Source organism: Nycticebus coucang, chromosome 17 (assembly GCF_027406575.1).
Source record: "Nycticebus coucang isolate mNycCou1 chromosome 17, mNycCou1.pri, whole genome shotgun sequence".
NCBI classification, from domain to species: domain Eukaryota; kingdom Metazoa; phylum Chordata; class Mammalia; order Primates; family Lorisidae; genus Nycticebus; species Nycticebus coucang.
This window is the reverse complement of record NC_069796.1, coordinates 79577861-79600031: the sequence shown is the minus strand read 5'-3', so window position 1 is coordinate 79600031 and position 22171 is coordinate 79577861. Positions and strand designations below refer to the sequence as shown.

Below are 22171 nucleotides of genomic sequence, written 5' to 3'. Positions count from 1 at the left end.
AGTTCCACTCCCACTGGTGGGGCAGGAGAATGCCCCATGGCTCTGCATCCTCACCAGTATCTGGTCTTATCTGACTTCTAACAATTTTCTCAATCTGGTGGGTGTAAATGGAATCTTACTGTTCTTTAAATTTGTTTCCTTGATTACTAATGAGGTTGGAGTCCTTTTTATTTTTACTGGCCATTCCCATTTCTCCTCTTTAAAAAGCCTATTCAGGTCTTTTATTCATTTGTCTTCTTTCCCTTCTGCCTCCTCCTCTCCTTTCTCCCTCTTCCTTCCTCCTTTTCTCTCCTCCTCTTTCTTACTGATGCATAGATGTCTTTATATATGCCTGAATACTAACATAACACTTTGATTTGTGTTACTGATCTCCCAGTGCAGGACTCAACTTTTCACTATTTTTCTGGTGTCTTTTGGAAAAGAATTTCTTAATTCTAATAGTTAAGTTTATCTATTTTTCCTTTGTGGTTTGGTTTCTTGGCCCTTATTTAATACATCCTTTCCCACCCCAAGTTCATAAAGGTATTCTATATTTTCTTTTAAAAGTTAAAGTTTTGCCTATTAACCTATCTGGAATTGATTTTAGTGTATCAACTAAGATCGAGTTGTATTTTATTTTTCCATTCCTTTCCCCCCACAGCACTCCTGAATTTCAATGTCACTAACTGATCTACAGTGCTAGCTGAGCTCCATTCTTTTCCACTACCCTATTCGTCTATTCTTGTAGTGTTACCCTATGGACTTTATTGCTATGTCTTATATTTTAGAAATGTCTTGGCTATTCCTGAGCCTATTTTCAATCACATAAATTTTGGAATTAGAATCAGCTTGTCCATTGCCATGAAAATACTGTTTCGCTTTCAATAGAAATTGTTTCAAAGGTACAGATTAATTGTAGGAAGGTCAAACACCTTTTTTATAAAAAAAATTTGTTTGAAAGTTTATTTCATTTTACTCATTTTTAATTTAATTTTATATTTGTTAGAGACAAGGTCTCTTGAGCTCAAGTGATTTTTCCACCTCAGCCTCCCAAATTGCTGGGATTACAGGTGTGAGCAACTGTACCTGGCCCAAACATCTTTATAATATTGAATCTTTCCGTCTAGATCCTGTAAGTCATTTGAATCAATATGAAGGTATAACAAGCTTATTGAACATAAGATCAATATATAAAATTCATTTGCACATATGTAAGTGTGAAAACATAATCTACAAAAAGATACAACAACAACAAAAAAAAAATCAGAAGGTGGTGGTACCCATAGCTCAGTGGGTAGGGCACCTGCTCAGTGAGGTAGGGCACCTGAGGCTGACAGGTTTGAATCTGGCCTGGGCCAGCTAGACAACAATGACAACTGCAACAAAAAAATAGCTGGGCATTATGGCGGGTACCTGTAATCCCAGCTACTTGAGAGGCTGAGGCAAGAGAATCGCTTAAGCCCAAGAGTTTGAGGTTGCTGTGAGCTGTGACACCACGGCACTCTACCCAAGGTGACAGCTTGAGATTCTGTCTCAAAAAAAAAAAAAATCATGAGGCACCTAGATACTAATCTAAAGAAAGATACACCTCATTTTTATAAAGAAAGTATATAATGATTAAAAGATATTTATTAGGTCTTTTTTGATGTCTAATTTTCTGATTGTTATTATAAGTGATACTTTTCAATAGGTGACAATGTATATTGAGTTTATGTCTGGCAATGCTGCTCACCTCTTATTCATGATAATAATTTGTCTATAGATACTTTTTAGTGTCTACATGGATGATGGTTATCACCTGTGAATAATAGTTGTTTTGTTCTTCTCCTATTCTACCTTTAGTTTTTAATTTTTCTTGTGTTAAGGTATTGAGCTTTAGTAAAATGTCGAAAAGGGGTGAGAAGGCCATCCCTGTTCCCTGTTTCAGAATAGTTTTATTAATATTTCCTCAGGTTAAGAAAGTTTCCTTCTACTCATAATGTGTTAAGAGGATTTTTTAGTTTTGTGCTTCAGATTGTAAATGGCTACTAAAACTTATCTAATGTTTTTTCTTCTTCCGTTGATATAATAATAAGGTTCTTTCTTCTTTAATCTGTTGATGAGCTAAGTTATATTAATAACATTCCTAATACTAAAGTTATTTTCTATTTCTTTATCAATCTAACTTAACCATGAAAGTTTATAGTTTTCTTTTGAAAATATTTCTGGGACACTTTTCAGTTTTTGTAACTATGTTTATGTTTCTGATTAGATTGCAATTTCCTTTTTCATACTCATTTTTGAATCTACATTATTCTCCCCTTGCACAACAAATAGGGCAGTTTCCTCTCTTTTTCTTGCTTGTATAAGACTGCTATGACTTTTTTCTTTGATATTTGGTAGAACTCATTTGCAACACCAAGCACTATTGGTGTTTAATTTATTTTTAATGTTTATAGGACCATTCAGGTTTTCTATTTCTTCCCAAGTCAGTTTTATCATGTTTTGTTTTCCTAAGAATTTGTTCACCTTACCTTAGTTTTGAATATAAAGTTAATCATAATGTCCTCATCTTTCTTAATCTCTACAATATCTATAAAAATATCCCCTTTCATCCTTCATATTCTTTACTTATGTTGTTTATTCTTTTATTTTAACAAATTTTGGTTATGCTACATTTCTCTTTATTAAATCTTCATCTTCTAGTTTCATTAATTTCTGCCTTTGTCTCTACTGTTAACTTTCTTTAATTATCTTTGAGTTTACTTAGTTATTTTCAACTTCTAAATTGGGCATTTAGAACATCAAATTTTAAGTTTATTTTTTAAAACATGAGCACTTACAGCTATATATTTCCTTTTGAATAGATTAGTGGCATCTTGTAAGTTTTGATGTGCAGTATTTTCATTGTTGTTTACTTTAAAATGTTTTTTAAGATCCATAACGATTTTTCTTTATTCCATGATCTACTAAGAAATGTGTTTCTACATATGTAAAGGTTTTGTCATTATTAAATTTTGTTGTAGTCAGAGAACCGTTTTGTATGAATGTGATTCTTGGAAATATGGTGATACTTGATTCTTAATCTAGTACATGGTTAAGTGTCTCATGAATGTTTGAAAGGAATATGAATATTCCTATTCCCGAGTTGCTGGAAGCAGTGTTTTATTTTTTTCATTAAATTAGGGCTTTTATTTGCATTTTACAAACATTATATGTCCTTACTGATTTTTTTATATGCTTGATGCTATAGAGGATAATAGAGGCATATTACACATTTTCTACTATAACTATTTGTTAATTTCTCTTTGTATTTCTGTCAACTTTACATATTTTTAAAGCTAAATTATTTAATACAAATTTAGAATTATTATCTTTCTGGTGAATTGAGTCTTTTACCAAAATATGTTGACTATCTTTATCTTTAATATATTTTTGCTTAATGTTCACTTAGATATTAATATAGTCATCCAGATTTCTTTTGTTAAGTATTTGCCTAGCATATCTTTTTTTTCTCCCTTATATTTCAATATTTTTATTTCATTTGTTTGGATTTTAAGTCAAATCTGATGCTCTTCATATTTTTTAATTGGCCAATTTATTTCATTTATATTCACTGTAATTACTGATTTATTTTCATTCATTTCTTCCATCTGTTTTTGTGTTTTACATTTATCCTTTTCTAAAATTTCCCCCTCTCTTCTTGCTTTGTGTTACCTGGACTTTTTTTGTCTCATTCTCTTTCCTCTGTACCATATGGAATTTCTACTATTTTTTTTTATAAAGACATTTTAACATGCACATTTAATTTTAAAAAGTCTATTGTCAGGGACCCTTCCCTCCTTTCCTTAGGTTGCCTTCTGTATCATATGACACCAAGCTGCGATCCCCACACTGTATAGACTCATGAGTCTATTTGCAAAGATACTAGTAGGTTTAATATTCTTCAGCCCCCTTCTTGGTTCCATGTCCATCTTTGTCTTAAGCCCTAATAGTTGAAGCAAGGAGATGTTAAATCTGGGAGAGAACATAATACAGGGTCTGCCACTCAGTTAAGTGCTTAAGATAACACTTGTCATTTTTGCCTTCCCATAACCAAGTACCCTTCCCTTCTATAGCAGCACCTTAATTCTTCTTTGACATTCAATCTTCCCTACATTTTGTCCATGTGGATGAGGTGGAGTTGACCTCTTTCCCTTCTCCCTGGATTTAGTATTGGGTTTGTGACAGCTGATGCAGAGGTAGACACATGACCCAGTCCCAACAAGGAAACTTAAGCCTGAAACTTTTTGCTGGAACAATAGGAAAGGGACGTACTTTGCCCTTGGGTCTGAAAAGGTGGTAAGATATAAACTCAGACCTGCTGGCAGCCCCATGAGGAGAATCTGGCTGAGAATGAAGTCAGCAGGTGGGAAGATGAGTTAGAAGTTGGAGAAAGATAAATTCCTGATGACATTTGAATATCTGGATCCAGCCATGTGATACTTAGTCTCTTCAGATACATGAGCCAATTACCTATCCCCACCAACCCATCCCCCCCTGTTTTTTTTGAGACAGAGTCTCACTATGTTGCCTTCAGTAGAATGCCGTGGTGTCACAGCTCTCAGCAACCTCAAACTCTTGGGCTTAAGCAATTCTCTTGCCTCAGCCTCCCAAGTAGCTGGGACTACAGGCACCCATCACAACGCCCGGCTATTTTTGCTGCAGTTGTCAATGCTGTTTTAGGTGGCCAGGGCCACCCTCGGTATATGGGATCAGTGCCCTACCCACTGAGTCACAGGTGCTACCCAACGCCCCGCTATTTTTTGTTGTAGTTGTCATTGTTTAGCAGGCCTGGGCCACGTTCAAACCTGCCAGCCCCGGTGTATGTGGCCTGTACAACCTATCCCTTTTAACTGGCTTTCTGTTACTTGCAGTTAACAGGATCTTGACCAACAATATTCCTAAATAAACATTATTTGAATATAATGCTCATCTTTTCACTTGGAGGGTGTTACACTATGTTCAGCTACCAGGGGTCGAGACCCAGTTTAACAGTTACTCAGAAAGGAAGCCTTATTCAGGTCTCCTCAGAGCCTCAGAGTTCTTATCTGCCAAATGAGTTAATATGCATAACAGCAAACTCACAGGACTATTATAAGAACTGCGGGAAATGAATGTCAACACCCTTTCCATTGTCCTCCACTGCTTACAGTACAAAGAATCAGGCAGAACCACCACCTGTGCATGTTACCCTGCTCTCTCTCACATCTGTGCCTTGAATGTGTTATTCCCACTGTTCAAAATTTCTTTACTTCATTCTTTTGGTTAACTTCTACTCCTGTTTCAAAACTCTGTTCAGGCATCCATCACCTCCTCTGGGAAGCTGTCTCTGAGGTCTCCTGCAACCCCTTTGTTGAGGTATTTATCTCCCTGGGCTGAGTGGAGGTTTACTTGTCTGTCTCTTGGACTAAACCAGATTATCATAAAGGCAGGGATTGTATCTTTCATCTTCTCCCTTGTCCAAGTTTATAGCCAGTGTTCATGTGTGTGATTTCACTAATGAGTGAAATCCCCAATAAATCTCAGTTTTAATAGTCATTCTTTTGTCTTCTGACCCCAAATTCACGGTCAGAATCAGAGAGCTTGCTCTGACTGTCTCTGGTAGCCCTTACCTCTAAGCTGCCTTTATTTCTATACAAACTTTCTCATCACCTGCCTTGTGCAGGAAGAGTGAATGACTTTACCCTTTCAGCAAACATCTGAGGAGCAGCTATGCCCTAGGGGCGAAAGGGGACAGTGTGAGATTTGGAAACAGTCTGAGCCTCCCTCATAACCCTGCTGTTGGGTCTCAGACAACCCCATCTTCTCAGACCCCTCCTCATCTGTAGGGGAAAATCCCAAAGAAAGGCCTGTTGCAACCATGAGATGAGATGGGCTAAGTGAAACAGTTTGAAATTTTAAGGAATTCTCTCCTTCTTCTTCCTCTGTTTCTTGCAGTTGGTACTGCCAATGGGACGCTTTGTCCCTGAGGATCATCAAAAACTGACAATGAAGGGACTGCATGCGGAGGCTCCAGGCCGATCAATCCTCAGGATCTTGTCACTCAACAACACGGAGAGAGCCCCATGAGAGGTCAGCTTCACCTACTCACCAGAAACTTGGTGTCACCAGGATGTCTTCTCTTCTTTAAGAAGAGAGGAAAGCAGAGGAGGGTGAAGAGGAGATGTGGCCCACCCATGCCCTTGACACCCTGCACAACCCACCAGGGCTTTCTCATTGCCTTAAGCTTTTGCTAAAATTGGGATGACCCTCTTCTTCAAGCCACAATTTTTACTGTTTTAAAATACTGTGAGGGGGAAATTTCAGGACTCTAACTTACCTAGAGACCAGCCAGAGTATTCCCTTTGTTTTCTACCACAAACTGTTACTACCCAATATGCCAAAATGACCAAACTTCAGCCCTCTGCTCATGAAAGGAATATTTTTCTCATGACTCACTCCCAATTTTTTGGAAGTAAACACAGAAGGTTTGCTTGTCCCCAAGGTCTGCTTTGAAGTGGAAAAGACTCAGGGGCAGGTGTGACCAGCAAGGATGCCACCTCTTGGGTAGGAGCTTACTCCCTGTCTTTCCCTAACAGGTAGTGAGAAGATGGTGTTACAGCTCTGGCAAAGCTTTCCTTCCTGAAAGAGCTTTGCAAATAGCCTGGGTTCATTTTGGAACCAAATAAGGTGAAATTTATTCAAGAAAGATATCCCCAGAACCCCTCAGGACTTTACTTCGGAGACTGACAGCCGACAATCACAAACCATTAATCTCCTTTTCTGTAATTTTTCTTTCTTTTTGTAGAGATGGTGTCTCACTATGTTACCCCGGCCGATTGCAAATGTATTATTTTATATCTTTGTTGTATTAAAACATTTAAAACCACTACAAACAAAACATTTGAAAGTTGTGGGGGGTGGGAGGATTCCTAGCCTCAAGCAGTCCTTAATCTCAGCCTCCCTAAGTGCTGGGATTTTAAGTGTGAGCCACCACACCCAGCCACATTAATCTCTTTTTAATTTTTAACCCATGACAAACAAAAAAAGTGAAGGTCTAGGAGCTTTAGGTCCACAAAGGGGATTTTGACGAGGGACCTCCCAGAGCCCCTATCCCTAAACACTTGTGAGTCATAGCCTGGGACCAGACAAAGGGCTGGTGGTGGAGGGAAGGATTGACTGTGACTCTAGCAGGCACAAGAGAATGGTGCCAATGAATAAATAGTAGTAAGAAGTAGCCCACTGAGAGCTTAAACATCCTGAGCCAAGTGCTTTGCATCCTTTTTCTGTTTAACAGTCACAATGGCACTTGAAAGTAAGTACAGGTGTCTGTAATGAAACTGAGGCTCCAAGTGGGTGGGAACTGCCCCAGGTCACTCCAATTTGAGCCATGGCTATGTGACTTCAGAGCACATTTCCTTCCCCTATGGCCCACTGCTTCTCCAAGTGGGTGGGAACTGCCCCAGGTCACTCCAATTTGAGCCATGGCTATGTGACTTCAGAGCACATTTCCTTCCCCTATGGCCCACTGCTTCCTCTGGGGCACCCTTGTCAAAATGGACTTGTCAGAATGGCACTGAGGGGTAATGTAAGAGATTCAGAGGTGGTCTGTGCAGGGTTCTTGGCTACAGGAACTAATGAGTGATATAATGCGTTTGGGTTAATCACTGCAGTGTAAAGACAGGGCTACATGGGGCACAGATGTGAGCCCGTAAGCGGGCACAGGCAATAGGTATGTGAGTGTGTGCATGTGTGTGAACATACACACAGGGGTAGGGCTGTACGCACACAAGAGTGGGTGTGGGGGGGCCAGCACCTGAGTGTGTGTGGGTGTGTGCCTCTGAGTGTGAGTGTGCATCATTTCTGGCTCTGAGGTTCAGGGGAGGCTCCAAGAAGCAGGTGGCATTTGAGTTGGGCCTGGCACTACAAGGAGCATTCGGGCAGGTGGGCAAGAATCTTTAGGCAGCCAAAACAGCATGAGCTGTGGGGTGTACTCTAAGAACAAAGGATGGTCTGGCTGAGCTGAAGAGGAAAAAGCATGAGGATAAAGAGGATGAGGAAGGAAGAAAGGGATTCTGTAGCCAGAGCAGGATGATATGATCTGGCAGGTACTGGGGAGCTATTGAAGGCTGTACAGCAGGGGAATGTCAGGCATTGACAGAGGAATGGGGTCAGTTTTTAGCCTTGATTGGCCTTCCTTTAATCAGGAGACTACAGTAAGTATAGGGTGTCGGGGTGGAGGTGGAGTGGGGAAGGGAGCCTACGGGGAGTATTCATCTACCCCTGGGAGAGAGGATGCTGGGGAGGAGTGGGTCTGGGTGATGTTCATGGGTGTTCTCTTCAAAGATAAAACTTTAGGTGAAATGTTGTGATTCAACATGGTCATTGAGTACTTGCTCTCTGTTTGGCCTGGCACCATCCTGGGACAGTTTGCGTTGGTCCTGGGACCACAGCAGCCTTGCCTGGCACCACCACCTGCATCTTTGCAGAGCAGGAGACTAACCTGCCATGGGGTTGACTGCCCTGACCAAGGTCACATAGCTGGTGGAGGCAGCAGCAGTCCTCCAAGCCATGTCTACTAGCTTCAAAACCTGTGCTGGGCCCCAATACAATACGCCAGGCCCAGCTCGGAGTATTTTGTGTGTATTAACTCAGTTAATTTTCATACCTATTCTTGGGTAGGTGCTATGATTCTTTCCATTTCACAGAGGAGAAACAAGGAGGTAGGGAAACTTGTCTGAGGTCACACAGTCAGTAAGTGCTGGGCATGTCATAGCAGGTCAGGCATGTCACTTGAAGAAGGGAAGGTGTGGGGAGCCCACTCCTGCCAAGCCCTCCCCTGCCTCCCTGCCATCTGCTTCCTGCTGCTGACCTGGGATTACTGATAACAAAACGATGAGCATGCTCAGGGATCAGGCACGTGACAGATGCAACCCATTTGGCTCTTATGATGTTCATGTGATGGTATGAGACATTTCTCTTATTCTTATTTCTAACAGGTGAGGAACTCCGGCCTAAAGAACTTCAGCCACTAACTCAGGGACTCATAATAAGTCAGGAGCTTCCAGAGGATGCAGGTTGACCCAAATGCAGAGCTGGAGGCTTCCTGCTCTCTTATAACATGCAAAGCAGAGATCAGGGGGCCACCATTGTCCCACACTGCCCTGGATTGGGGTCCCACTCACAACCCCCACGTCCGGGCCTTGTGTCCACCCACCCTGCCCAGCTGCTTGAGCTCTCTAATAGCCACTACTTTGAGATTGGTTGGCTTGACTGGTGCTCTCCTGGAAACTGCAAAATGTTTATTTATTTATTTTTATTTAATTTTTTTTGAGAGAGAGTCTTACTCTATCCTTGGGTAGAGTGCAGTGCCATCATCATAGCTCACAGTAACCTCAAACTTTTGGACTCAAGGAATCCTTCTGCCTCAGCCTCCTCAGTAACTAGAACTACAGGCACTTGCCATGACACCTGGCTATTTTTTCTATTTATAGTAGAGATGGGGGGGTCTCACTCTTGCTCAGGCTGGTCTTGCACTCCTGAGCTCAAGTGATCCTCCTACCTCAGACTCCCAGAGTACTAGAATTACAGGCATGAGCCACCGTGCCTGGCCTGTGAAATCTTTTTTTAAAACTGAAGGAGCAGGGTTTCTCCTTCAGATGGCTCCTTCTCAACCCCTGCAAAGGTTCCTCCCCCTCTTCCTTCTGCCCAGTGGCCAGTGGCCCCTTCTCCTTGTGGTCAATACCCTCTGCCTCAGTCAGCCACCCTTGCAATGCTCCCAGGGCCCTAACGCTGACGTGGCTTTGAGGAAGTAGTACCTTCAGATGTGGCTGGCAGTTAGGCAAAGGGCAAAGGGCTTCCAATATCCCTCCCCTTTGGCCAGTGATTCTGCTTTTAGACATTCCATTTCTAGGGAAATAATCAGAAAGAAATAAAACGTTCTTTGTGGGAAGATGTTCACCATGCGCTTGCTTAAAATAGCAAAACAAATGCAGACACAATGGCAAGGTGCAACAGCAGGGCAAAACTTCAATCACTCCTAGGGACTGCCCCCAACTCCCACCCCAGCACCCACACACACTGGTGACCACTGGGCCTCACCACGTGCCGGACACAGTTTCTGGGCCTCTGCGTTTATTCCCTCCTTTCATCTTTACCACATTCCATTTTACAGATGAGGAAACTGAGGCATGGAAAAGTTCAGTATTGTGCCCATGATCAGTCAGCTCCCAGGCAGTTCACAAGGCTTATCCTTACTGGAACAGTACTAGTTAGCATCACCAGGTGGCTGTGGAATGCTGGCCTGGGCTGGGCACTGGCTACCATCACTAGATGGCTGTGGAGTGCCAACAAGCGGACCAGACAGTGGTGTGAGTGCTCTTCAGGGGGGCCAGGACCAGTGGCAGGGCTGCCTGCCTCCTGCCTTTGTCTGTATCCCCAGTGCTGGCCCCATCCCTCAGGCTGCACCTGCAGACCAGGGGAGAGGCTGTTACTTAAGCCTCAAACAGACTGACGGTGCTGAGAGAGTCCAAGTGCAAGAGGTTTTCGAGAGCCCAGGAGAGTAGTTCCCCACCACCCAGAGGGGCAACACCCCCTGGGGTCTTAGATGCCAGAGTAGTACTTGGCCACTTCCTGGGGGACCAAAACCCTGGTTGGAGGTAGGGTGGAGCCACCAAAAGATGAGTTTGGGGCTCTGAAAGCTCAGGGTCTAGAAGCCCAGAAAGAGGACAGAAATGGCAGTTGGGAGCCTCTTGCTACACCCCTGTGCCCCACTAGCGCTGCTCCCACGGGGTGTGCAGGAAAGCCCTAAAATCTCCATGAACCTACAGTTAGCCCTAGCACATGGCCAAGCATGGGCACCTGCCTGCTAGGGGTATCCCCAGAGGCAAGACACGGGGGTGGCGGTGAGGAGTGGCTGTAGCAGAGGCCAAAGGCAGTGAGTGGATGTAGCTGTTTTGTGATAGTGCCAGGGAGAACCCAGGAGCTGTGGTCTGCACAGCTGTGTCTGCACAGCTGCTGTGGACAGAGAAGCCAACAAGACAGGCCTGGAGTGGCCCAGAGAATGACGCCGGGGCCAGGCAGCCTCTGAGAATGTACTCCAGAGGGATGGGGGAGCGGGTGGGCGGGGAGTGGAGTAAATCCTGTCTGACTGTGTTCAACTTCTAAAGTCCCCATATTTACTACTGGAAGTGACTGAGCTCCTCTAACCTGAAAAATTTAAGTTTTTCCACCATCTGTGAAGTGATGGCTCGCAAGGTCCCTGAGCAGAATAAAACAGTATCTCATACCTGGGCGTTCTAGGGTGTGCTAAGTCTCATTCCCCTCTAGGTCACTACTTTAATGCAACTGGTCCTGGCCCAACTCTGGGAGGAGGTGCTGTGATGATCAATCCCACTTTTCGGAGGAAGAGACACAGAGTTTTAGAGAAAGGAAGTCCTTTCCCCAAGTCAGCCAGCCAGCAAGCTGGGGAGGTCAATCTTCAGAGCACCTGCGGCAGAGCACGGTAAGGAAGGGCTTCCCCTCCCCAGCGAGAGCATCTGGTAAAGGATGAGTGAGAGGGTGAGTCAGCCGAAGATTTAGCAGCTACAGAAAGGAAAGACCTGCGGCTGCTCAGGAACTAAGACTAACAGAACAAAAGAAGGCGGAACGCAAGATTGTGTGGACCCGCCTATCGCCTGTCTGAAGACCACATCTGCAGGTGGACAGGGCAGGAAGGAAGTGCAGAGACGTGACTGCCGGCACTGGGTAGGAAGGCACAGGAATGGGGGTTCTCTGTGACTTTCAATTTCATGTTCCATTTTAACAATGTGTTTTATAAACCTTGTGTCTCCTGATTCATCATGGGAAGAGGAAGTTCCCTGAATCCTCTGGGCCTTGGAGATACCCCTGTCACCTACCCAGAATATCTTTCCCTGGCTGACGATAGCATGTGGTCGGTCCTCCGAGGAAGAATTGAGTGTGCTCTGTGGACTGGGACATCCAGTCTGGGTCCTCACTGCACCCGCAGCTTTCTGCAGGATCAGACACAGGAGAGGCAAACTGATGGCTTTGAAACACCTGCCACTTTTCTGGAGTTGGGACAACCCCAGCCTTCTTATCTTCAGGCAGGGAGGGAGTGGTCCTTAAACCCCAGGAGCACCTCAAGGGCGGTAGGCACCCTGTAATATCCTCCAACACTGCCACAGTCACGGTTAGTTTAATGAACACCAGTGTCGCCTCAAAGCAGAGAGCCCTGTGACTCACTGCTGTTTCTTCAGATGCAGGGACAGTTGCCAGAATTCTCAGCTCTTTTACAAATGAGAAAATTAGGACTCAGAGAGGGATGCCATCTTTTCAAGGTCACATGGGCTGAACTGTGGCAGGGGCGGGAGACAGCTCTAGGTCCCCTACACCCCAGGCTGGGGCTCTCCCTGCAGACCTGCCCTCTGGCCAGTCTGCCCCTGGTGCTTGCAGCCACAAAAGTTGTGACAAGGACACATTTTACTGAATTTACTTCCACACTTTGAGCAATTCATTAGTATGAAAAACATGTTCCTCACCACCCTTGCCAGAAGATTCTTGACACAACACAGTTAGGGGTTTGGCATGATTTATCTCCCTTGTTAAGCATCTTGCATATGTAGTTGGTGTTAGAATGGTCCCTTGAGACTGACCCAAGTCCCCTTTTTCAGAAAAGGGACATGAGGCTCAGGGTCAGGACCTAAGTAGCAGACCTTAGGCATAAATCCACAAAGCCTGCCCTGAACTCTTCAGCTGCTCCTTGGCAAAGGGGCCAGAGGAATAAAATCATAACAACTACCACTTGCTAAGCATTTACTCTGTGCTGGGAGCTGTGCATAAAATAGTGCCAAATATCATCTTAATCCTAGCAAGGAAGCATTTTCTTTTTTTTGCAGTTTTTGGCCGGGGCCGGGCTTGAACCCACCACCCCAGGTATATGGGGCCAGCGCCCTACTCCTTGAGCCACAGGCGCCACCCAGCAAAAAGGTATTTTTATCCCCAGTTTGCAGAAGGACAAGCTAAGGCTCAAAAAGGACAAGCCACCTGCCCAAGGTCCCAGTGTCAGGGGCTGGAATTGGCACCAATTTCTTTCCCCTATACCAGGGTTGGCCAAATCTAGCCCTCTACCTGTTTTTGTTAAAATGATTGAAAAAATAATAGTAGAATAATGTTTTGTGATTCATGAAAATGATATGGAGCTCAAACTTCTGTGTTCATAAATTAATTTTTGTCAGAACACAGCTACCTCCAATCATTTATGTGCTATCTATGACAAGGGCAGAGTTGAGCAGTTGCAAAGGAGAATCCGTGGGCTGCAAAGCCTGGGATATTTACTGCCCAGCCTTTTGCAGAAGGTTGTCTTCCCCTGCCCTGTGCCAGGCTATCTGCTGGGGTCTGGAAGGTGTGCATCCCTCGCCCCATTAGGTTATGCTGAATGCTATCTGGATAACAGTTGCAAGTGAAGTGGGCAGAAATCCAGCCCTCCCTCTGCTTATCAATCCAAGTCTCCTGGAGGAGAGCCTTTTCCTCCTATGCTCCTTTTTCTTAAGGGTACAAAGGTGTCAGCAGGCAGCGCTTCCAGATGTGTGTCAGGAGCCAGGAAGTGGGGACGAGGGGAGGGCTCAGGCAGAGGGGGGAGGGTTCACTCAGGTGCCAGCCAGGGTCCCAGCTGGCTTCAAAGGCACAATCCCCAGACCAGAACATGACAAGTGCTCTACCTTTCAAGTGACTCCTGGGGGCCACGATTTATCCTCCTTGACTTCTGAGGCTGTACAGGGCTTTCCATCTCCTCTCTGCTCTGCTTCCCCTGACTTCCTTTCTGGGAGTGGGAGGGTCTGTCACTCCCCAAACTCTCTGAAGAGACAGAAGAGGAAAAGGATTAACTCCTCGCTGGCACCATCCCTCTGCCAGGCTGCTGTGCAGAAGTGCGGGCCCTCAGACAGAGGGGTCCACTGTGCAGTCTCAGCCCGGTGCTCTCCAACCCAGAGCCCCAGGACAGCTGAGAGCCGCCCTACAGCCTGCGTGCTTGGTGAAGGAAGAAAAAACAGAGGGGAGATAAAACCCACACACACGCACACAGAGAATGGGAGAAAAACAAAGACAGAACTTGGGAAATACTACACTAAGTGAAAGAAGCCAGGTTCAAAAGACCACGTATTTTACAAAAAGTCAAGTCTAGAGCAACACCGAGCAGTTGAGTGTTCGTCTCCGAGTGAGGGGTGCAGGGAGTGTGAGGTGATGGCCAAAGGGTGCAGGGTTGCTTTGGGGGGTGATGAAATGTTCTAAAATTGATCACGATAATGGCAACACAATTCCGTTAATATACTTAGAGACCGCTGAAATGTACAGTACACGAAGTGCATCTCAGTAAAACCATTATATGGACAAAAGACAGAGACAGACTGCGACGAGGGAAAGAGACGGACGGTGGAGAACAGAAATTCACGTTGGTGGGAGCACCCCTCACATGCCAGGAATTATGCTAAGTACTGCTACTTTGCTCTTACTCTTTACAATGCCAGTCTGCTAAATATCCCCATTTCACAGGTAAGGAGACTGTGGCTCAGATGGTCCAGTGACTTGCCTAACATCACCCACCAGGCAGTGGCGGGGCCATGGCTTATACCAGGTCGACCTACTCCCCAGCACCCCCGGAGAACACCCAGCAGCTGTGAGGGGGGACAGCCAGATTCGGATGACAGAAGTTAACCAGCCACACGCCAGGCCTACCTGGGTGTACTGCCCAGCCAGCCTCCGAGTGAGCAAAGAGCACTGGTAAAGGCCGTGAAGAAATGCTGAGATTAATGTGCCAAAAAGAGAGCCAAAAGTATAAATCAACAAGTTTGGGCCTTTAAGGGAACTTCCTTCCTGAGCAACAGCTTTTCTTGAGAAGTATGTCAGACACTCGGCTCTTTCCTGCCTACAGATGTTGTAACCTCATCTTCTGTGACTGGGCTTGGGTTAGAAGACAGCGTCAGCCCTCCTTCTGCCCTGTCCCCCATCCTCTGGCCAAATCAGGGTGTGCCACAGTGACTCAGTGGACATTGTCCAGATTGTGGGTGTCCTGGACTCCAGTCCTGACTCTGAGGCTCACTTTCTGTGCGGTTGGTACAAGTTGCCCCCCATTCCTGGTGGGGGTGAGCGCAGCTGGGCTATTCCCACCCTGTGAGTCTGGGACTCAGAGGGAGCCCTGGGTTCTGCTGGAAGGGCTGCCCCTGATGCCAGTATTTGGAGGGAGGGCCATTGGAAGGTGATCATTAGGAAAGGGAACCCAGGATTTCTAAGCTCTTACAAGGTTCCTGGAACTTCCCTCTTTGAGACTTGGTTTCCTGATCTCTACAGCAAGGGTGGTATTCTCTTCTCAGGGTTCTTGGGGACTTAGAACAAGACATTCACTCATTCCTTGTTAATTCATTCAACAAGACTCCTGGGCCTGTTCTGTGCTGGGTGGTGCCAAGTGTTGGGGCCTAGCAGCGACCAGCACAGACATGGGCCTGCCCATGGCAGGTCTGCACAGCAGATGTTAAACCAACAGAGCACCACAGAGGGTCAGAAGAGGGTCTGGGCTGGGAGGAGGCAGCACAGGGTGGGACGCTGTGCGGCCTGGGAGGAGGGTTCCAGGAAGAGTCTAGGCAGTTTGAGAAGCCCAGCAGTGCTGGGCTTGGAGGCTAGGACAAGAACTTTTCACTTTAAGAGTAACAAGAGGAGTAGAGTATAATCCAAATTTACATTTGAAGACATCTCTCTGGCTGTAGAGGGAAGGAGAATGGATTTGAGGACCCAGACAGGGGCCAGTGGAGACCTGGTCTGCTGTCAGGAGAGCTGAAGGAGGGGTGCCACCCTCTAACGTGCCAGGCATGGCAGAGTATGGAAGGCGCTGGTACTGGTGCAGAGCTCTGGGGAATGAGGAAGTGCCACACCCTGGGAGGGGCCAGTGATACTCCAGGTGCTTATGAATATTATCTCCCTACCCTGAGAGGTTACCAAGAACATGTGAGTGGGTGGGAAAAGTACCCAGTAAGTTCTGGGCAGGGATCCAGAGAAGCAGGGTTCTTCTCCCAGCCTCTCCTAAGCTTGCTTCATATTTAAGGCAGCTCACTTGCCTCCCTATGCCTTAGTTTCCCCATCTGGCATCTACAGGACTAGCATAGAGCCGATGCTCAAAAAAAGGACCAAGTTCAAGTCCAGGTGCATTTCATCTTGGAAAGAGCCCAGGCTTTGTGGTCAGACTGGGTCACAAATTCCAGCTCTGTCCCGCATGAGGCTGTGAGGTCTGGACCAGCTTCTTTGTTTCTGGGAGTCCTCTGCTGGTTGGGGACCACACTTTGAGAACCACTGATCTAGGATAACGTTCCTATGAGAGGGCAGCCTCTGCTTTGCTCACTGGCATTCCCCAACCTATGCTGGCAGAAAGCAAGTCCTTGGTGGATGCTTTTGAATGAATGGACTCTGAGTGGTTTGCTTTGGATGTGGGAGACAGTGCTGAGGGTGGGCCTAGGCCTGGGGGTGGTAGCAGGAAGTGGGATGAGAAGGTGGGCCAGGGCCAAATCATGCAGGTCCTCAAATGCCAAGCCAGGGACCCGGAACTTGTACGAGGCTAGATGCTGGCTCCCAAATTCGAGCATGTTCTACCAGCTGAGAATGTTACGTTATGTGCAAAGGAACTTTGCAAATGTGATTAAGCACTCTGAGATGAGGAGAGTATCATGGATTATCCAGATGGGTCCTCATCGTAACAAGTGGTCTTTATAAGAGGGAGGGAAAGGAGGTCTGGCTCCAGGAGAGGAGAAGGCAATGATCAGGGAAGCCAGAGGCTGGAGAGAGATGAGAAAGGGGCTATGTGCTAAAGAATGCAGATGGCAATGACAAGTGGGAAAAAGAAAGGGATACCCCTTGGAAGACTCCAGAAGGAACCTGTCCTGCCAATACCTTGATTTCAGATATCTGACTTCCTGAGCTGCAACAGAATATAGGTGTGTTGTCTTCAGCCACTAAACTGGTGGTCATTTGTTACAGCAGCCATGGGAGACTGACACAGGGTTATCCATGTCCAACAGGTGATGAGGAACCGTGGCGGTCAATGAGCAGGAGTGAGATTCCTGTTCTAGAGAGTTCACTATGGGTGGCCAGCTCAGCACTCTCTGCCCTGGCTGGCCGTGCCCCCCACCTCAGCCCAGCCAGACCAGGCTGGCTCCATTCCTTGGAATTCTTGTCTCAGGCTCACACCACATGGGTAGTGATAAGGACTCTGGGTCAACACTGGGTCTCATCTCTAGATGGACAGCAAGAAGGACATTCTATCTGTCTGTCAGCAGGGAAGCTAGAAGCCCACCTCATTCAGGGCTGTGCCTGGCTTTCTCCACCCTCCATGCCCTCTGTCCCAGTGTGAGGCCCTCTGACTGGCTTTTCTATTCTCTGGAGGACGGAGCCTGGCCATGAACCTGTGATCTCCAGGAGCTCTGGCCCCAGCTCCATGGCTGCTATGTGTGACCCAGGCAGGCCTTGGCTTTTTCATAGCCTCCCACTCCAGGTGCCCACCAGGGTTAGAGGAGAAGGTGGATGTTCATACCCTGCAGTATGTCCAGCATCCAAAGGACAGCAGTGGCAGGAGCTGCCTCTTATTCTATTGCTCAGGGGGCAGCATTGGCTGACTTGCTAGCTTGTGCCACTTTTCCGGGCAATAACTGACTTGGCTTCTGGGACCCTCCATTTTCCCATCTATAGAGTGGAGATCAAACACAAATGACTATATCACAGGATTGCGCTGAGAATGAAATGAGGTCCCTGGTCTCAAGGGTCCTGCCCTGCCCTGGATAAATGGATCTTCCTCATTTGCATTTAAAGGCTCAGCTCAGAAGCCTACCGCATGGGACAGGCTCCGGGACCATGGCCATGCACCAGCTGCATCCTGGTTCCAGGGGCACACGCTGCTTTGAACCATTGAGGTCTGCTCCTTAACTAGACCACAAGAAAGGACGGGGGCCAAGTGGGTGGAGTGGAGTGGGGCTGTACGATCTCCTCTCATGCCCTCAGCACTTGGCCCAGGAGTGGAAGTAGGATGCCTCACCAAATGATTAGTGCCTAGAAACAATGTCAGGCATGTACAGTGGACAAGTAGAGGGTGCTGAATGAATGTTAGCTATTGCTAAGTCTTATTGAAGTTTCTGTTAACGACTAGGGTTAAAAGGCAGCTTATTAACCCAGGGCTCAAATAGGTATGGGCAGCAAAGTGATACATGCCTCTAAGCTCAAGAGCATCCGCTACCTTCTGTCTGGTCTATAATCCTTCTTTTTTTGATGCTCTGCATTCCAGCCTGAATGAGGTATTGTGGAAGCACATGGCTAAATGGGCATTCACCCATCAGGACCAGACATGGAAGTCTCCAGAAGTGCCAAGTTAGTGGGTAGATCTGAGAAGCAGAGTCCAGAGGCCAGAATACCAGGGAGGAGGCTGTGCAGGAGACCCTGGGCTTGCCCCAGAGGGACAGCTGTGGAGGAGCAGAGGGTACAGGACTCAAGTCTATGGGAGGGGGCATGCCACACCTGGGGATGGGGGTGGCAGATGCAAGGCCAGAGAAGATATGAGGCCGAGGATTCTCCTTAAACAGTTTTGCCTCCGCAACTCTCCACACAGACCAGAACCCAGAGCCCTCGTGGGTGGGTCTGCAGCATCCATCCGAGCCTTTCTTGAGTCTGATGCTCTGTGCGCCTAGGGATCATGGAGCCTGTTCTCATACCACAGCTCACATAAGCTTCAGGTGACTCGGGGGTGAGCAGGCAGGCTGCATACGGCTAGATCTAGCACTCTAGGAGATGAGAAAACTGGACGTGCAAGCCACAGGGTGTGTGAGGGCAGAGCTGAGATCAGAACTTTCCATAACTGCCCATCAGCACAACCATAAAAAAATGTCATTTTGACACCCCTAACATTCAGCATAGCTCCTGGCATGTGGTGGAGATTGGGTAAATGTTTGCATATGAATGAACAAATGAATGAATGGGTCCATTCCAAAGACTGTCATTCTGGGGGACAAAGGCATGGTCTGTGGGAAGAGAAAGAAAGCAGCATTTACTGAGCACCTGCTAGGTGCCAGGTGTCCTATGAGCGTCCTTTCAACTTACTCCTCTCAACAGCTAAAGTTCAGACCAGAAGTAAGCTGCCCCTCCCTGCAGGAAGCCTCCTCAATGTCACTCAGGGCTTTGGTGGGGCTTCCCTTAATGCCCCCACTGGCTTTGTTACCAGTGAATTTATCCAAATCTGCAGATTCTGTTTATCTTTCAGCAGGTGGAATCCTTGTGTCCTTTGTCTTGCATCTCTCTCATTCTGCACAACCAATAGTCTGCAACCCTTCTAAAAACAAAGCCGCCTAGATTTTGCTTTCTTCTCTTCCTCTCTCATGGACCCATGCCATTGCCCCTCACCTCTTGCCCACACCTTAGGGGGCAACCAGAGCCCTATTTTCACAGCACAGACCTGCTTAGGTTACCGCCCAGCCTTGCTGCTAACGCTTCCTCTCTCCTAGGATCAACAGTACCATGCCCAAGCCCTGAGCTAGGCATGCATAGCCATCTTTCCAACTCAGCCATCCTCTTCCCCCAGTGACCTGCACACCCCCATGGTAAAAGCTCATGCACAGAAGCTGCTCAGTAACACTGCACTGTGCTGGGTTTCCCATTTAACTCTGCAAGAGCCCCGTCAGGTGGCGGCATTAGCACATGGCTATTAAGTGCTAACCTGGCAGAGTTGAAAGTGGCAGAGTGAAGCCTCAAACTTAGGACTCCTAGTAGTAAGTAGCTGGAACAAAGGCACCTAGTTCTAGAATCATGAGACCTTCATCTAAGTCCCAGCAGTCTGAGAACTTTAATGTGCTCGTGTTAGAACACAGCTAAGCAGTTCTACCTTTGCAGGCTGTTGGGATTCTAACAACATAACATTTGCAAAGTGCTCATGAAGACTTCCCAGAACATGAACTAGCACCTCCTGAATAGCCACTACCTTAACCGTTATCAATAGTAGGATGCCCTCCATGTGATCCCTTCTGCACCAAGGGCTAGAGCTGTTACCTGTCTGTGGCTCCTTGTGGGACTGTGGCTTCTGTCCCACTCCACACCTGGAGCTTCAGGGGTTTCTCTTCCTGCTGCCTGGGTTCTCGGCTTTGGCTCCTGGACAGCTGAGAGTTGTTGGACCTCAGAGAGGTTTTGTGGGAGTTGCGGCTGGCCAGCCTGCAGCAGAAGAGCTGCTGGTACCCGGTGCGGAAGTCCCTGTTCAGGGCAGCATACAGGATGGGGTTCAGGGCTGAGTTGGCATAGCCCAGCCACAGAACAATGGCTTCAAACACCTCATTGATGGCATCATCCCCTTTCAGCCCACGGTACACAAACACGGTGAAGTAGGGGAACCAGCAGATGATAAAGGCCCCCATTACGGCAGCCAGTGTCACTGTGGCTTTGTGCTCCCTGATGGTGGCTGCCTTCCAGGAGCTGATGTGATTGATCCTCTTGGCCTGATCCCGGGCCACCTTGAAGATGCGGTAGTAAGTGACACACATGATCAGCAGAGGCAGATAGAAGGTGACCAGCCCATCCACCAACCCATACACTTCGTTGACCTGGACTTTGCACTTGGGGATGGTATGATTGACCTTGCTGGCCTCATTCCTGCTATTCCACCCCAGGTGGATAGACAGGAATGACAGGGTAATGGAGATGACCCAAATTAAGACCAGAGAGATAGCGACCCGAACGGGGGTGACCAGCACGGGGTACCGCAGTGGGTCCATGACGGCACAGTACCGGTCCAGGCTGATCATGAAGAGGTTGAGAATGGAGGCCGTGCACAGCATCACATCCAAGCTGGTGTAGATGTTGCAGAAGATCTTGCCAAAGCTCCACTGGCAGGACAGCTGGTAGATGGCAGAGAAGGGCAGCACCAGGATGCCAAGGAGCAGGTCAGTGATAGCCAAGGACACGATGAAGCAGTTGGTCAAATTGCGGAGCCGGCGGTTCAGGCCCACGGCCAGGCAGACAACCACATTGCCAGCAATGGTGATGAGGATGAGGACCATGAGGACCACGCTGATGGTGATCTTGCACGCGGTAGAGTCCAAGCAGAAGGAAGCAGCTGTGCCATTGCACGCCATCCCTATAGTTCTGACCCCCGACAGGGGACCCCAGCCGCTTCTCTCCCAGTTCCTGATGTGTTAATTATGCCAACCACTGAGTCCTCCAGGCTTCCAAAGGAGCCAAAATATGTGTCCAAATTTCAGGGGCTCCAATGACTGATCCAGTGCTGTTTCTCTAAAAATAAATAAAGCAGTGTCCTCTAATGTGTTGGGCATGAGCATAAATGAAAAAGAGGGAAAGGCAGGCCCTGAAGCCAGGTTTGTGGTTCAAACTCCAGTCCTCAGATGTCCCCCTGAAGAGCTAACTTCCTCCTGGGTCTGAGGCAGGTCTCTGCTCTCCAGGTTCTGCATAGAGATTGAGGCACTGGGGTGTGTGTCTGGAGGTGGCTTTGGTGTCATGCAGGAGGGATCACGTGGAGACACAGCTGTGTTGTTCTCCATAGCTGGTGCCTACTCCCATCCACGTGATGGGGTCAGGGTCTGGGGATCTCCCTCTCTGGGGTCTCTGGAGAATGGGAGCTGAAAAGGCAAAGTTGAATATTGAATATTTTGAAACCAGATCCAACGTGTGACCTGATTCAAGATGAGTCCTTCTAGACATTGACTTTCTGGAAGATGCGAGGAAGCATGGGGCCATTCTGGGTCTTTCCCTCCATGGGAAGGGGACAGCATGCAAGATGCAAGTGGCTGGACCCCAAGACTTATGAGAAGCAGTTGGAAGGGCTAGGAATGTTTAGGCTGAAAAAGGAAAGATCTAGACACAGACTCAGCTCTGTGAGAACAGGGGCTGTATCTGTTTGTTCACTGCTGGTTCCTGGTGACTGGCCTGGTGGGTAGGCATTAAGCACCTGATGAATAAATGATAAAATGAATGAACAGGTAAACAAATGTAATGAATCTGCTCTCACAAAGTGCTGAGCCCAGTATCTGGTGCTGTCATTTTGCAAAATGTCACGATACTCTAAACCAAGGGCTGACAAACTTCCTCAGAAAAGGGTCAGGTAATAATTATTTTCTGCTTTGAAGCCTGCCTGGTCTCTTTTGCAGTGACTCAACTCTGCCTTTGCAGG

The 22171-nt window shown here is 47.1% G+C and overlaps 1 protein-coding gene across 5 annotated transcripts in view; it reads right to left on the bottom strand.

Moving 5' to 3' along the window:
* Window positions 1-22171, bottom strand: part of HRH2 (histamine receptor H2) — a 48943-nt gene that overhangs the window by 4702 nt on the left and 22070 nt on the right. For 2 of the 5 annotated variants that reach the window (XM_053567333.1, XM_053567332.1), the window contains one exon: window positions 20044-21620. In XM_053567333.1, coding sequence (XP_053423308.1) covers window positions 20044-21119 — 1076 coding nt within the window. In that variant the 5' untranslated portion in view covers window positions 21120-21620. Of the gene's footprint in view, window positions 1-9796; window positions 9889-13697; window positions 13834-20043; window positions 21621-22171 lie in introns of those variants that run through there. The other 3 variants (XR_008375284.1, XR_008375283.1, XR_008375285.1) reach the window with 3 other exon arrangements.